General features: G+C 39.1%; 1 protein-coding gene across 3 annotated transcripts in view; it reads left to right on the plus strand.

The window, feature by feature from the left end:
* The first annotated feature begins 932 nt into the window (after positions 1-932).
* LOC121887706 (glycogen debranching enzyme-like) overlaps positions 933-13,420 on the plus strand; it is a 74,080-nt gene continuing 61,592 nt past the window's right edge. For all 3 annotated transcript variants that reach the window (XM_042398607.1, XM_042398609.1, XM_042398608.1), the window contains exons 1-4: positions 933-1,031; positions 3,182-3,392; positions 10,104-10,273; positions 10,605-10,805. In XM_042398607.1, the coding sequence (XP_042254541.1) occupies positions 992-1,031; positions 3,182-3,392; positions 10,104-10,273; positions 10,605-10,805 (622 nt within the window). In that variant the 5' untranslated portion in view covers positions 933-991. The remainder of the gene's footprint in view (positions 1,032-3,181; positions 3,393-10,103; positions 10,274-10,604; positions 10,806-13,420) is intronic.

A 13,420-nucleotide genomic window follows, 5' to 3' on the forward strand; every position in this document is an offset into this window, starting at 1 on the left:
GATCTGGTGGCTCTGTTATGCTGTGGGGGGCATTTTGCTGGCATGGTTTGGGTCCACTTGTCCCCTTAGAGGGAAGGATCACTGCAAATCAATACAATGTTGTTCTGAGTCATCACCTTTATCCTATGATGAAACATTTCTATCCTGATAGGAGTGGTTTCTTCCAGGATGACAATGCGCCAATTCACATGAGGGGTCACTGAATGGTTTGATGAGTATGAAAATGATGTGAATCATATGCTATGACCTTCACAGTCACCAGATCTCAACCCAATTGAACACAGGAGATTTAGGACTGACGTTTTAGACAGCACTCTCCACCACCATCATCAAAACACCAAATGAGGGAATATCTTTTTGAAGAATGGTGTTCATCCCTCCAGAAGAGTTCCAGACACAGTAGAATCAATGCCAAGGCTGAGGGACACCATTCTTCAAAAAAACAGGTCATAGCTGTTTTGGTGGCACAACGGGGACCCACACAATATTAGGCAGGTGGTTTTAATGTTGTGCCTTATCGGTGTACACCTACTTATGTATCTACACATACAGATTGCATATTCTTACATTAATATACACATACCCATACAATTACATAGCCTATATTTACACATATTGAATATACATATATGTATGTAGCACACATTTTATTCTCCAGCCCTTTAGAAATAAAAAGGCCAGACCAAAAAATATATGACAAATTCTAAATATGTTGCACAGCTGTAGGACCACACTACTGTGAAAAATCTTTAATATTTGTTCATGAGAAGGAAGTGCTGGTAATAAATGAAATCAATTTACTTTTATTGTTTATCGATAGTTTTGGCAGTTTTGATCCTCCATAAGGAGCACTGTGCAGAGCAGAGCTGTCTCATGTTACCATGCTATGTCAGAGCTGTCTCTCTTTCCCTCCATGTGGAAGGCAGCCTAAATAGAGCAGGACTGCATGTTAGAGATCAGCTGATAGAGCAGGGGCCTGCTGCTCAGTGACATGGAGAAACTGGAGCGATCTCTGTTCCGTCTGGAACAAGGTAGGACTCTGAACTTTAACCACTGCATGTTAATAACACTGCACAGTCAGGACACAACTACTGCACACACTACACTGCAATAACTCCCCTACACTGTCACCTACAATTCAATGCAACTCTACTGCAGTCACCTACAGCAGAATGATGCAATGCAATAAACACCATGTCTTACATGTTTAACCTTTAAAACTTTGGTCCTAAAGCATGGTCAGGGGCTTGGTCACAGTTTTCCGTCTCGTCTGTTCAATGTACCCAGAATACCACTTGAATATGTCACAAAGTTACTTATTTAACCTTTTATTGAATCAGAAAGTTTAACTGAAACAGCCTCTCTATTTCAGAAGCAAATGTCCTGTTCACACACATGAAGACTAATCTGAGTAGTAATGAGTGTCTGTTCTAACACTGATTTTATTAACCTTTATTTCTGCAGGGAGGGGCCATTGAGAGCATGCTCTCTTTCCCAAGGCCGTCCTGACTACAGAACATACAGAAAAATAAAAAGTTTACAGTGTACAAATTTGAAGTATCAAACAACAAGATTTACAGCAAGCATACAAACAGAGACAACATTCAAAGACATTCAATTAGAGACAACAACATTCATCCATTCATCAACATCATTCATAGAAAGCATGCACATTCACACTCTACCAATTCTGCCAACAGATGTTTGAAATGAGTATAAGGGATCAGCTCTTCCATTTTAGCATGCTTTTGCCAGTTGTTCCACTTGTGTGGAGCAAAATATTTTAAAGCCACTGTTCCAATTTCAGTACTAACCTTCAAGAATCAAATAGTCATGGGATCTAGTGTGGTGAGAAAGTGATCTGTAGTTTAGATGACAAGAGATATATGTTGGAAGTTTGCTCAGTAGTGCTTTGTAAATAAATAGAATACACTGTTGTTCCCTTCTCACGGCCAATGATTGCCACCCAACTTTCTGATATAATATACAATGATGTGTTCTAAAGCTATCTCCAGTTATGAGTTATGAGTTGAATGATATACTGAATCAAGAAGTGTGCACTGTATTGCCATAGACCAAAACAGATAAAAAAGTTGACTGAACAATTTGTTTTTTGCAGTTCTGGGTAAAACATGTCTTATTTCTGTAAAAGAATGCTAGTTTTGCTTTTAGTGAGTTTGTTAGCTCATTAATGTGCTTTTTGAAGCACAGTTTATAATCACAGCATACATTTAGTTTTATCTGAATTCAATAGTAATTTAAGATGATAATGAAACTAGACTGAAAAAAAAACAGTATTTGTGTTCAAATTGTTTGTATGTACATTCACACTCACAGAATTTACTGAACACAACATCATATGACACATAATTAGTCTTAAAACCCACAAACATAAAAACCAGGCGCATGCACATGATAAGAGTGCACAGAACAGAATCCACAAGCGGAAAACTATCCTGGCATGGGAGCATTTCTGTTCCGCATGCACAAATGCAGAGCATTTGATCGGGACCTGGCCTAATGTGGTCTGGCTTGAGAAATATCTGTGAAATCACCCTTTTTTCTGTTTTCATAAGCAAAATTAAGGTCTCAAAAATCTGAGAATGGTTTTAAAAAGGCTTTTGCTATGATGTCTAACACTTTTTCATAAGTGTAAGTGGTAAAAAAACAAAACAAACAAACAAAAACAAAAAACAGAATCAGTCACTAAATATCATCATTCATGTTTCCCTTTGTTCTCTCAGGCAAGTGACCAATCAAAGAAGGGGACTGTCTATTCCATCCCCGCCTCCATAGTCTCAAAAGTCAACTTTATGAACAAGCAAGTGTTGAGCAGTTGTGAGGGCATAGGGAGGGTAGAGCTTGTACTTGTCACAGCCCCATGCTCATAGGACAACATTTGTGCATGTGGAGCAGAAATGCTCCCTCGTGAGGAGACTTTCTTGCTTTTCTGTGCACTCGTATCACGTGCAGGCACCTGGTTTTTATGTGTGTGGGTTTTGAGACTAATTAAATGCCATAACATCAATCATCAACTCAATTAACAGTGTGTAGTATGAACCAAGTGATCCAATTAAAAACCAGTCTCAGATCAGAGAGGCCCCTAAATATGATAAAACAAAACAGAAAGCAGGAAAAATTGGAAATAGTACAAAGTACAAATTATTGCTGCTGTCTTCAGGCTTTGAGCTGCAATTCCGTCTGGGCCCAACCCTCCAGGGTAAGGAAGTCCAGGTCTACACCAACTACCCTGCGAAAGACCACAAGTTTGATCGCCTAAAGTTTCATTCTTTGGACTGGGTCTATCCAAATGGCCAGGAGGATGACTGTGATAAGTACTGCAGACTGGATTTAATAGTGGCTGGATCTTACCAGTACTACTTCTCCTGTGGGTAGGTTGCTTTGTCACCACTGCTGCATGTGTGTCACACATGTGACTAACCTAACCTAACCTAACCTAACCTAACCTAACCTAACCTAACCTAACCTAACCTAACCTAACCTAACCTAACCTAACAGATGTGCTATGGCAGCATGGTGGCTCAGTGGTTAGCACTGTTGCCTCACAGCAAGTAGGTCCTGGGTTTGAACCCTAGCCGTCCTTTCTGTGTGGGGTTTGCATGTTCTCCCCGTGTTTGCGTGGGTTTCCGCCAGGTGCTCTGGTTTCCTCCCACAATCAACATGTATGTTAGGGGTTAATACTCCTGTCACTGCCCCTTACCAAGCCCTGGCAAAAAGAGCTGGGGTTGCCCACTGCTCCTAGGGTGTGTAGGATGGGTCAAAAGCAGAGGATAAATTTCATTTCAATGTATGTGAGTGCTGAGAAATGACAATAAAGAAACCTAATCTTAATCACAGTGGATATAGCATGACATCCACTGTATTGAATGTCTAGAGAGGGATCGATCCTTGACCAATAAGTCATAAAGATGTCGATGTTGGTCAATTAGTCCACCCATGCAACACTTCACTGCTCCAATATACCTTTCTAACTCTGGTAAAACGTGGTACATGTATGTACTGTATTTGTTGTCTCAACAGGATGATTTTTCTTTAATTTGGTTATCTCCTGACCTTTTGTCTGGTGCCACCATCACATCAAAATTTACCATTGTGAATATTAATGCTTCCCAGACAATGAATTGTATTGTTTTTGGTAACTTTATGGATTTTTCTGTAGCACCTCTCTCAGGTAGAACTTTCTACTCATACTGAAGGATTCATCCTTCTGAGAGGATGAATCCTTTCCATTTTAGACCATCCTTGGACATTTTTGCACCACACCCTGGCCTAAAGTGATACTCCACCCAAAATGTATCCATATAATAATAATAATAATAAGCTTATTTAGTATAGCACCTTTCACAGAAATGAAATTCACAAAGTGCCTCACAGGAACAAGAGTTGAAAATAAGACCATAAAAACATACATAGTCTAAAAACATGTGCCACAAGTTAGAATTAAATAAAATAATAATAAAATAAATAAATAAATAAATATGAATGTAGTTTTGGCCTTCACAGATGAAATTAGAATCCATTGTTACCTGCATGAATTAAAGCTGACCATAGCCACAATCCATGGTCGAGAACCAAAAAGAAGGAGAAATTAAAGCTGCAAGCATACAAAGCAAGAACAGTGACAGTTAAATTTTGGCACTGACAATAGAATGTGGCATCGAAAACAAAATGTGAACTGAAAAAGGAAACACTGGCATTGAAACACTTATATGACAAAATTGAACGGTTGCTGTTTTGTCCTCATACAAGCAGCGTGCATGTCGGGGCATGCTGCAGTCCAAGTGCTGCTATTGCAGAGCAACACACTGAAGCAATCATTTATCAGAGGGCAATTGACATGAATATACACATTTTCATGAATACTGAACATTGCATATAGGAGATAAACATCACTTCCTGTGTCCACTATGTGGCACTAGAGAATACTCACTAATTGCATGTCATGTTTCTGTATATCATGTGTAGGCCATACCATGTAAATTTCATGTAAATCAGATGATGTTTATCACATAAGGCTGACTTCCTGTTGCTAGAAGGTAGTGCTACACAAGTGAGTCATTAATGCAGCAGTACATTTAATGGAGGTCGCCTGACATGCATATGCATTTTTATCAATATCGGGCATTGCACGAAGGAGTTAAATTTCACTTTGTGTGTCCACTAACACCCACTAATTATACATCATGTTGCTGTATATCATGTGTAGAGCACACCATATAAATTTCATGTAAATTAGATGATTTGTCATATAAGGCTGACTTCCTGTTGTCAGTAGGTGGCGCTATGACCATGACTCAATATTGACATGTAGACGTGTTCAGGCCTGAATTTCAATCAAACATGTGAAATTTGGGGCAGAGTGGACAAAGTCCAGTCAAGTTACAACAACTTCCTGTTTCATGGTGAAACATGCAAATTGACCAGCACACCATGTCAAAGGTGTTTCCGTGAAAACTCAAGATTTTGATGTCCCACTGTGATCCTGTGCCCACTGTGTGGTGCTAGAGAACACCCACTAATTATATGCCATGTTGCTATATATCATGTGTAGATCACACCATGTAAATTTCATGTAAATTGGATGATGTTTCCAGGCATTGACTTCAATCAAGCATGTGAAGTTTGGGGTAGATTGGACAAGGTCCTGTGGAGTTTCTGTTTCATGGCGAAATATGCAAATTGACCAGCATGCCACATCAAGGGCGTTCCATAAAAACTCAAAATTTTGATAACTTTGCATTGCAAAGGTCTTTAGATGACACCCAACAAATTTGAAGTTGCTCTGGTTAATTCTCTAGGAATTTGTTAAAGTACAGTGCCTGCAAATAGCAAAAATTCAGAATGGCTGACTTCCTGTTGGTCTTAGGGTATTGCTTGAAGAGTTTTTTTTTTTTTTTTAAGTCTGAAGATGTTACATCTGCCAATCAAATTTTGTACATCCAAGTGAAACCCACTTTGAGGGCTGCTCCATTCAAATTTTTAGGGGGTACTATCGAGCCCCCTTGCCATACCCTAAGCCAAATACCCATATCAGACATCAAAATTTACCCCTTCTGACACGTGTGCCAAGTTTCTTTTCAAGCATCCCTAGCCCCTCAAAAACAGCTTCCTGTTTCATGGTGAATAATGTGTCACCTTGGCAACAGTTCTTGATGAAAACTCAAAAGCTTCACTATTTAGCATCATCAAGGTCGTTAGCTACAGTTTAGCTGACCGAATTTTAGTTGGATCTGGTTAACCTGCTAGGAGTAGTTAGTTAAAGTACGGGGCCTATAACTTCCTGTTGTCAGTAGGTGACTATGACTATGATTCAATATTGGACTGTACATGTCTTCAGACAGGGACTCTCATCAAACGTGAAATTTGGGAAAAATCTGACTGAACAAAGCACAAAAAGTAAGGAAATTTTTGTTTAGAAGATTATTTCTTTGTTGTAACAATGCTTCTTGGCAATAAATACTGTTGGAAAGCCTGTTTATTTCCCTTTTAAATGGTGCCACATTTGTAAGGAACATGCATTTGTGGAATGAGCAGCAGAGCTGAGTATGTGGCTTGCGCCCATGAAAAATTTGCCAAATCTTCTCTGCCAATGCCAAACAGCTTATTCTGCCATTGACATTTTTTGGTGTCTGGTGGATTGGATGATTTAAGTTTGAAGAAACAAAACATATTGGCAATTTAACAATTTATTCATTTAACAAACAGGATCCTCAGTGGCGTGTGGAAGAACATTACACAGCCACAACAGCCTGGTACCTCCTCCTCATGCTGGTCACCAGCCTGGTCACACACTGCTGTGGGATGGCATCCCATTCTTCAACCAGCATTTGTCGCAAGTCAGCCAACGTGGTTGTGTTGGTCACTCTGGCACGAACAGCACACCCAAGCTGATCCCACAAGTGTTCAATGGGGTTGAGGTCAGGACTGCTGGCAGGCCATTCCATCCTCTCCACTCCCAAATTCTGGAGGTAGTCTCTGATAAACCCCGCTCTGTGGGGGCGAGCTTTGTCATCTTGGAGGACAGAGTTCGGTTCCAGACTGTGGAGATATGGGATTGCCACTGATTGCAGAATCTCATCTCAATATCTCTCTGCATTGAGATTGCCTCCAATGATGACAAGCCTCATTTTTCCAGTGAGGGAGATGCCGCCCTACACCATCACACTGCCTCCACCAAAAGATGTTACTCTATCGGTGCAGCAATCAGCAAAGCGTTCTCCACGTCTTCCCCACACTTTGACCCTATGATCCAACTGCCATAGGCAGAATCTGGACTCATCGCTGAACATAATGTTCCTCCACATGTTCAGGTTCCAGTGCACGTGTTGCGGACACCAGTGCAAAACGGGCCTGATGGTGAAGGGCAGTCATGGCAGGCCTCCTGGCAGCCCTATGCTGCCAATCAGGTGCCAAATGTGGCAAAAGAAATGACATTGTATTTTATTGTATTTATTGGGACAATGCACAGTTTTAAACATAAATGTTAACAATTGATGTATTGCACCAGAGTTAGCTTTAAAGCTAATTTTCATCTGCTGTCCCTTACAAATAAAACATATAACAGTACAATAACAAACAGTACAAAGCAAAAAACACACAGGACACATTATACAAAATACAAAGCTACACACAATAGCACATCACATAAACCCACAATGTCAACTAGAAATTAATAATGTAAACTTGTCAAATGAAAAGCAATATTATTTGACATTATTTGAGAAGACCATGAGATGAAATTTAGATTCAGTGGTTACAGAGCTGACTAGTTTTTAGCAGATTTTTTACATTTGGTTTTGAACACACCGATGGCACCGTAGCTCTTCATATCATCAGGTAGGGCATTCCACTGAGTTGTGGCTATCACAAAGAAAGCTGACTGCCCAAATGCAGTGCGATGAAATGGCATGGTACAATCTTGTATAGAGGATATTCTGGAGGATCTAATAGAACTTACTGACCGAGTGTATACAAAGTCATATAGTGGAGGAGGGGCCAAACCATTTAAAATTTTATAAAGTAGGCAAAATTTGAGAATAATCTAAAATTTTCAAAGCTCAGTAAATTGTATTTCTCCAGTATCCTTCAGTGACGGACTCAAGAGGTTTTATGGCTGTTTCTCCAGCCTGCCCAAAACATGTGATGCAATAAGACATATAAGAAAAAATCATAGCATGCATAAATATTTTGGCTGCATCCAAAGAGACACAGTTTCCAATATGTTTAAAATTTGCTAAGTTGTACTTTATGGTTTGAACCATTTTTTTTGAACATGTTTCTTAAAGTTCAAATTTTGATCCAAGATATCACACCAAGATATTTAAAATCAGTCACTATGTCAATCCTTTCACCTTTGATGAGAATATCAACATTAGGAGGTTATACCATGGCTTTAGAGAAGAACATACCCTTTGTCTTGTTTACATTTAGACTCAGACATGATTGATTAAGCCGATGTGTGATACTTTCCAATGCAACTGTTAGCTTAGCAGCAGCTAACTCAGCTGCACGCATTTGCAGTTCTATATCATGAATCTGTTGAGGGAGATCATTAATATATAGGATAAATAATAGGGGACCTAACACTGACTCTTGTGGAACACCCATTGTACACTTCATGTTACTGGACAGTGCATCACAAACTTTGACAAATTGTATCCTTTTAGATAAATATGAAGACATCCATGCCAGTGCTCTAGATGAGAAGTAAAATTTGGACAGACAGTTTCGATATTAAAACATCATGATTGACTGTGTTGAATGCTTATATATAATATATATATAAATATAGTACCAACTACTCCTCCTTTATCAAGTCTTGATTTAATTTGCTCTATTAAGTGCAAGATAGCAGTTTTGGTGGAATCATTTGCTCAAAAGCCAAATAGCATACAATGTAGACCAAAATTGCTTGCATTAAGAAATGTTGTCAGTTGTTTAATGACAAGTTTCTCAGCAACCTCTGAGAGTACTGGCAGTATACTTATTGGTCTGTAGTTACTAGCGTCAAGGTGGTCTCTAGATTTAAAAATAGGCGTGACAATGGCACATTTCCAGTCATCAGGGTGAGAAAGCATCTCTACTTTTGGAGCTTTTTAGGGAGCTGATGATTTTGTTTACTTGTAACTCATTAGTCTGTACCAGCTCAAAAACCCTGACCTGTAGTATCTATAGGAACAATATCCAGTTTCCTTTTCGTAAATTTTTTTCCTAACTCATATACAGACTCAAGGAAAAACATATTAAAGACAGAAGCAACAGTAGGATGATCTTCAATTAACTTTCTTTGTACTTTGAGTTTAAAATAAAAAAAATTTGGGTCCCTCCTTGTGAGATTATCGATGTTTTTCCAGATCAATTTTACTGTTGCCTTTTGCCTCATTCAAAATATTGAGATAAAAACGAGATTTCAATTGCTTTCCTTAGTGCAGCATCTCTAGATTTCATTAGTTTCCACAAATGTTCATTAAACCACGGTAAATTGTTTTTATTTTTAGATTTTATCTGTATCCTTACATTATATCTTTCCCTCACAGAGTTGATTCTGTAAAAGTGTCACAGCCATAGTCCAGATCATCAGAGGACAGTACATCATCCCAGTTCAAGCTGTTAATTTCCCTGAAAAATTCCTCTTGCTTCAGCTTCAGCTACAATTAGGCATTGGGATAATTAATCTAACCCATTACATGTGCTGATGAATAATGGTAAAAGAAAGAACTCATTATATATGTCAATATTTGAAAGGCCAGTCTGCCAGAAGCCACAGAAATTTCCAACTGTACTTGTTTTTTTTGTTGTTGTTGTTTGAGCAAGTTTCATATCAAATTTGCATTGTGCCACCTGATCTGCATCAACACAAACTCAGTCAACTGTGCCTCACCTGCGGGTAAGCTTGGAGCTTGGAAATTAACAAACGAGTGCAAGCACAAAAATGTACTACTGCCTGGCAAATTGACATCAACCATTGAATTGCAGCTACAAATAAATACTATTTAATGGATGTATGTACATGTGTATCCATCTTGTTTTGTGCATTTACTGATATGTGTTTGATTGTTAGCATTATTTTTTCACTTTTACAGGGATAAAGAGAAAGTGAGTGGTGGTTACATTGTGGTCGATCCAGTGCTGAGGGTGGGAGCCAACAATGACATCCTCCCACTGGACTGCATCAGCAGTCAAACATACTTGGCCAAGTGCCTCGGCCCTCTGGACAAATGGCTTGACAGGGTCAGGGTTGCAAAGGAGACTGGTCAGTGACAAACTAATGAAGTGATGAAAGATGCAATATTTCTGTTTTACTGTGAAATATATAATATGTGTGAAAGGGAAGAGATGAATCCATCATGTGATGAATTCATCAGTGTCTTTAAAGTCATTGTTGTCTTTGTTGTCAATGCTTACTGGCCTGAAACTTTATTGTATGTGTCAGTCTGGCTGCTCTCATCAGGCTTGCAGCAGCAGCAGTCTGTCATATATTAGGTCTGGTGGGTGTCTACATCCATCATTTCAGATTCAACAACAACAATAATAAATTCTCTTTATCTGAGGTTTCAAGCTACACTTTGCTCTGTTCTGTCTAGGCTACAACATGATCCACTTCACCCCACTGCAGAAGCTTGGTGTGTCCTCCTGCTACTCCTTGGCTGATCAATTGGAGCTGAACCCCAACTTCTCACTTGAGGGGAAGCATTATACGTGGAGAGACGTTGGTAATCTGGTGGAGACGGTGAGGAAAGACTGGAACATGCTTTGCATCACTGATGTAGTCTATAACCAAACAGGTACAGTCATTACTATTGATGGTACTGATTGAATTGTCCCTCTGGAAATATTTATCTTGCTAGGACACTTTGTCTGTTTGTCTGAGAGGTGCACAGTGTGCACAACTCACTAAAAAGAGTTAGTCTCACCCTACTAGCCTTGTTCATGTTAAGTAGAAGGTTAGAAGTGTTTTGCTGACATTGTTGAGGTCATGTGTTAAGGAGTAGACACTGCCCAAGAAGACAACATTTGGGCAAAATGTTCACTAAACACATACAATGTTTCTTGAGGCAGAGGTTTGTTGTGTTTGACCTAGGCTTATATAATAATGTAAGTGATACTGACGGAGATTTAAAAAAAAAAAAGATTTAAAAAAGCATTATACATATTAGAGTTGCAATGAATACTGTATATGAGAAAAAAACAGGAACAGGAGGAAATGAATCATCCTATACTATTTTAAGTTTTAAATTTAAGTAGAGTAATCTTTCTCTCAAAGAGAAGGCTGATTTTGTTGCATCTGAATGGGACATGAATTTAAGTTCAATTTTCAATTCAGTTTTATTTATATAGCACCAAATCATAACTCACAACTCAAATTGGGATCTAAAGCAACCTCAGAATACTTAAAATTATAAATGACTTTCAGTTTTTCCCCCATAACACAACTTGTTGACTAGTCAGTCCTGGAAAAATAGAGTTTTACATTGAGGAGACAGTCAACAATTCAAAGATATATGACAGAACATCAATTCATTTCTTAGCTACTTCCTGTTTCCTAGTTGTATGAACATACAGAACAGTATCATCTGCATACATTTTTGTTTGCACCAGAGGACCCCCGAAAGGTGTGTCATTTATATAGATTCTAAACAGTACAGGGTCTAATATGGAACCTTGAAGGAGCCCAATGTACTAGAGTCAGAAAAAAAAAAATTTGAATGAAAAAAATTTGGTTACTGAAATAAGACTTCATCCTTGAAAGTGTGTTAAGGCTAGGCTAGTGAACCCAAGTGAAGCACACAGAGACAGGAGGCAGTAAATCAAGTTGCAAGGCAGTTTGTTGCTGGGCAGGTAGCATGGAGAACGAAGCAAGGGCTTTGGCAGGTAGCTGGAAACCTGGGGCAGAGGTTTGGGCATGAAGCTGGGGCCAAGCAGGGCAGGGGAATACTGAGGGAGCCAGGCAGAGTAGGTTCCAGAAAGTAGGGAACCGAGCTGAACCGTCGAGGGAGACAGGTGAGGCAGGAGGACTGAAGACAGGGGCTGGAATCAGGCTGAAGTTTTCTACAGGCACAGAGAAAGAAGAATTAGGCAAATGCTGAATACTGACAGAACAGCAACAAGTTAGGCTGGAAGCATGACTGACTGTGTGAACAGAGTCTACAATTTGGCGACGAGGTACTTATGCAGGACTAATAATGATGAGTGTCAGCTGATTACCTGACTCCTGCACACCTTACTCCACTTCTGTAATTAGACAAACAGACACACAAGGATGGGGAGAGGGAGAGAGTGGCTGCAGGCTAGGTGGAGGAGGAGGCACAAGTGGAGGGTGTGACAAAGTGTGCGATTTGAAATATTTAAGGTAAAGCTTAGACAGTAAAAATTAATTGTTGATTGTTAATTGTTGATCCAACTTTCTCAAAAGACATTGCTAAGGATAGAAGAAATGAAACAGAATCAGATAAACAGCAAGATAGTCAGCTTCCTATCTGTCAGCAATCTCAGAGGACACATGAAGGATGCTTATGTGCCAATAATTTGCTACCTTAGTTGGGTCATGGGATTAAGCATTGCACTGCCAATGCTTGTGTGTGCAAGATTGTGATATTATGTTACTATTGTATTTGTATTTGCTGTGTGCTATTTATATGTACTGCTGCAGTGACTCAGTACCACAGAGGGATGAGTGAAAACATATCTTGTCTTATTTTTAACAAGGATAGTGGCAGGGCCGTGGTGGAAATAAACCACAGCTGTTGGCCTTTCCTTCAGGCAGCTGTGACTGTTGCATCACCTTCTCAGTTTCCTCTTTGACATTTAGTCTCTATTCATGCTGAAGGTCGTATACGTAGATAGACTGGTAATGGCAAAAGGGAGCACTTTGTCAACACATGACAGCTAGACTTCAGATAGAAAATCCCTCCCTCTCCCCTTCCCTTCCCTTGTAGCCTGAAACTACATTTCAGACTCAGAATCAGAATCAGTTTATTAGGCAAGTATGCAAGCATACAAAGAATGTTTCTTTCCATATATACTGCATTTGAACATCTGTATTTATATCTTAAAACAATAATAATAATAAACTTTATTTATATAGCACTTTTGAAAACAATGTGCTTCACATACATAAAAACAGAAAATACACAGTGCAATTACAAATTAGAACAGTTTTAATGTAATCAATAAATAGAAACATAGATAAAACACAATAAAAGCTTAAAACATAAAGGAAAACCCTAATTAAAAGCAATTTTTATAAAAAAAAAAAATAGTTTTTAAGAGTTTTAAAAGAGGACACTGAGGTTGTTTGTCTAATTCCAAATTGAAGGTTATTCCACAGTTGCAGAGCCTTTACAGCAAATGCCCCACTACCCTCTGTCTCCAGCCTTGTCCTGGGGACCGACAGCATCAG

Source organism: Thunnus maccoyii, chromosome 21 (assembly GCF_910596095.1).
Source record: "Thunnus maccoyii chromosome 21, fThuMac1.1, whole genome shotgun sequence".
Lineage (NCBI taxonomy): Eukaryota > Metazoa > Chordata > Actinopteri > Scombriformes > Scombridae > Thunnus > Thunnus maccoyii.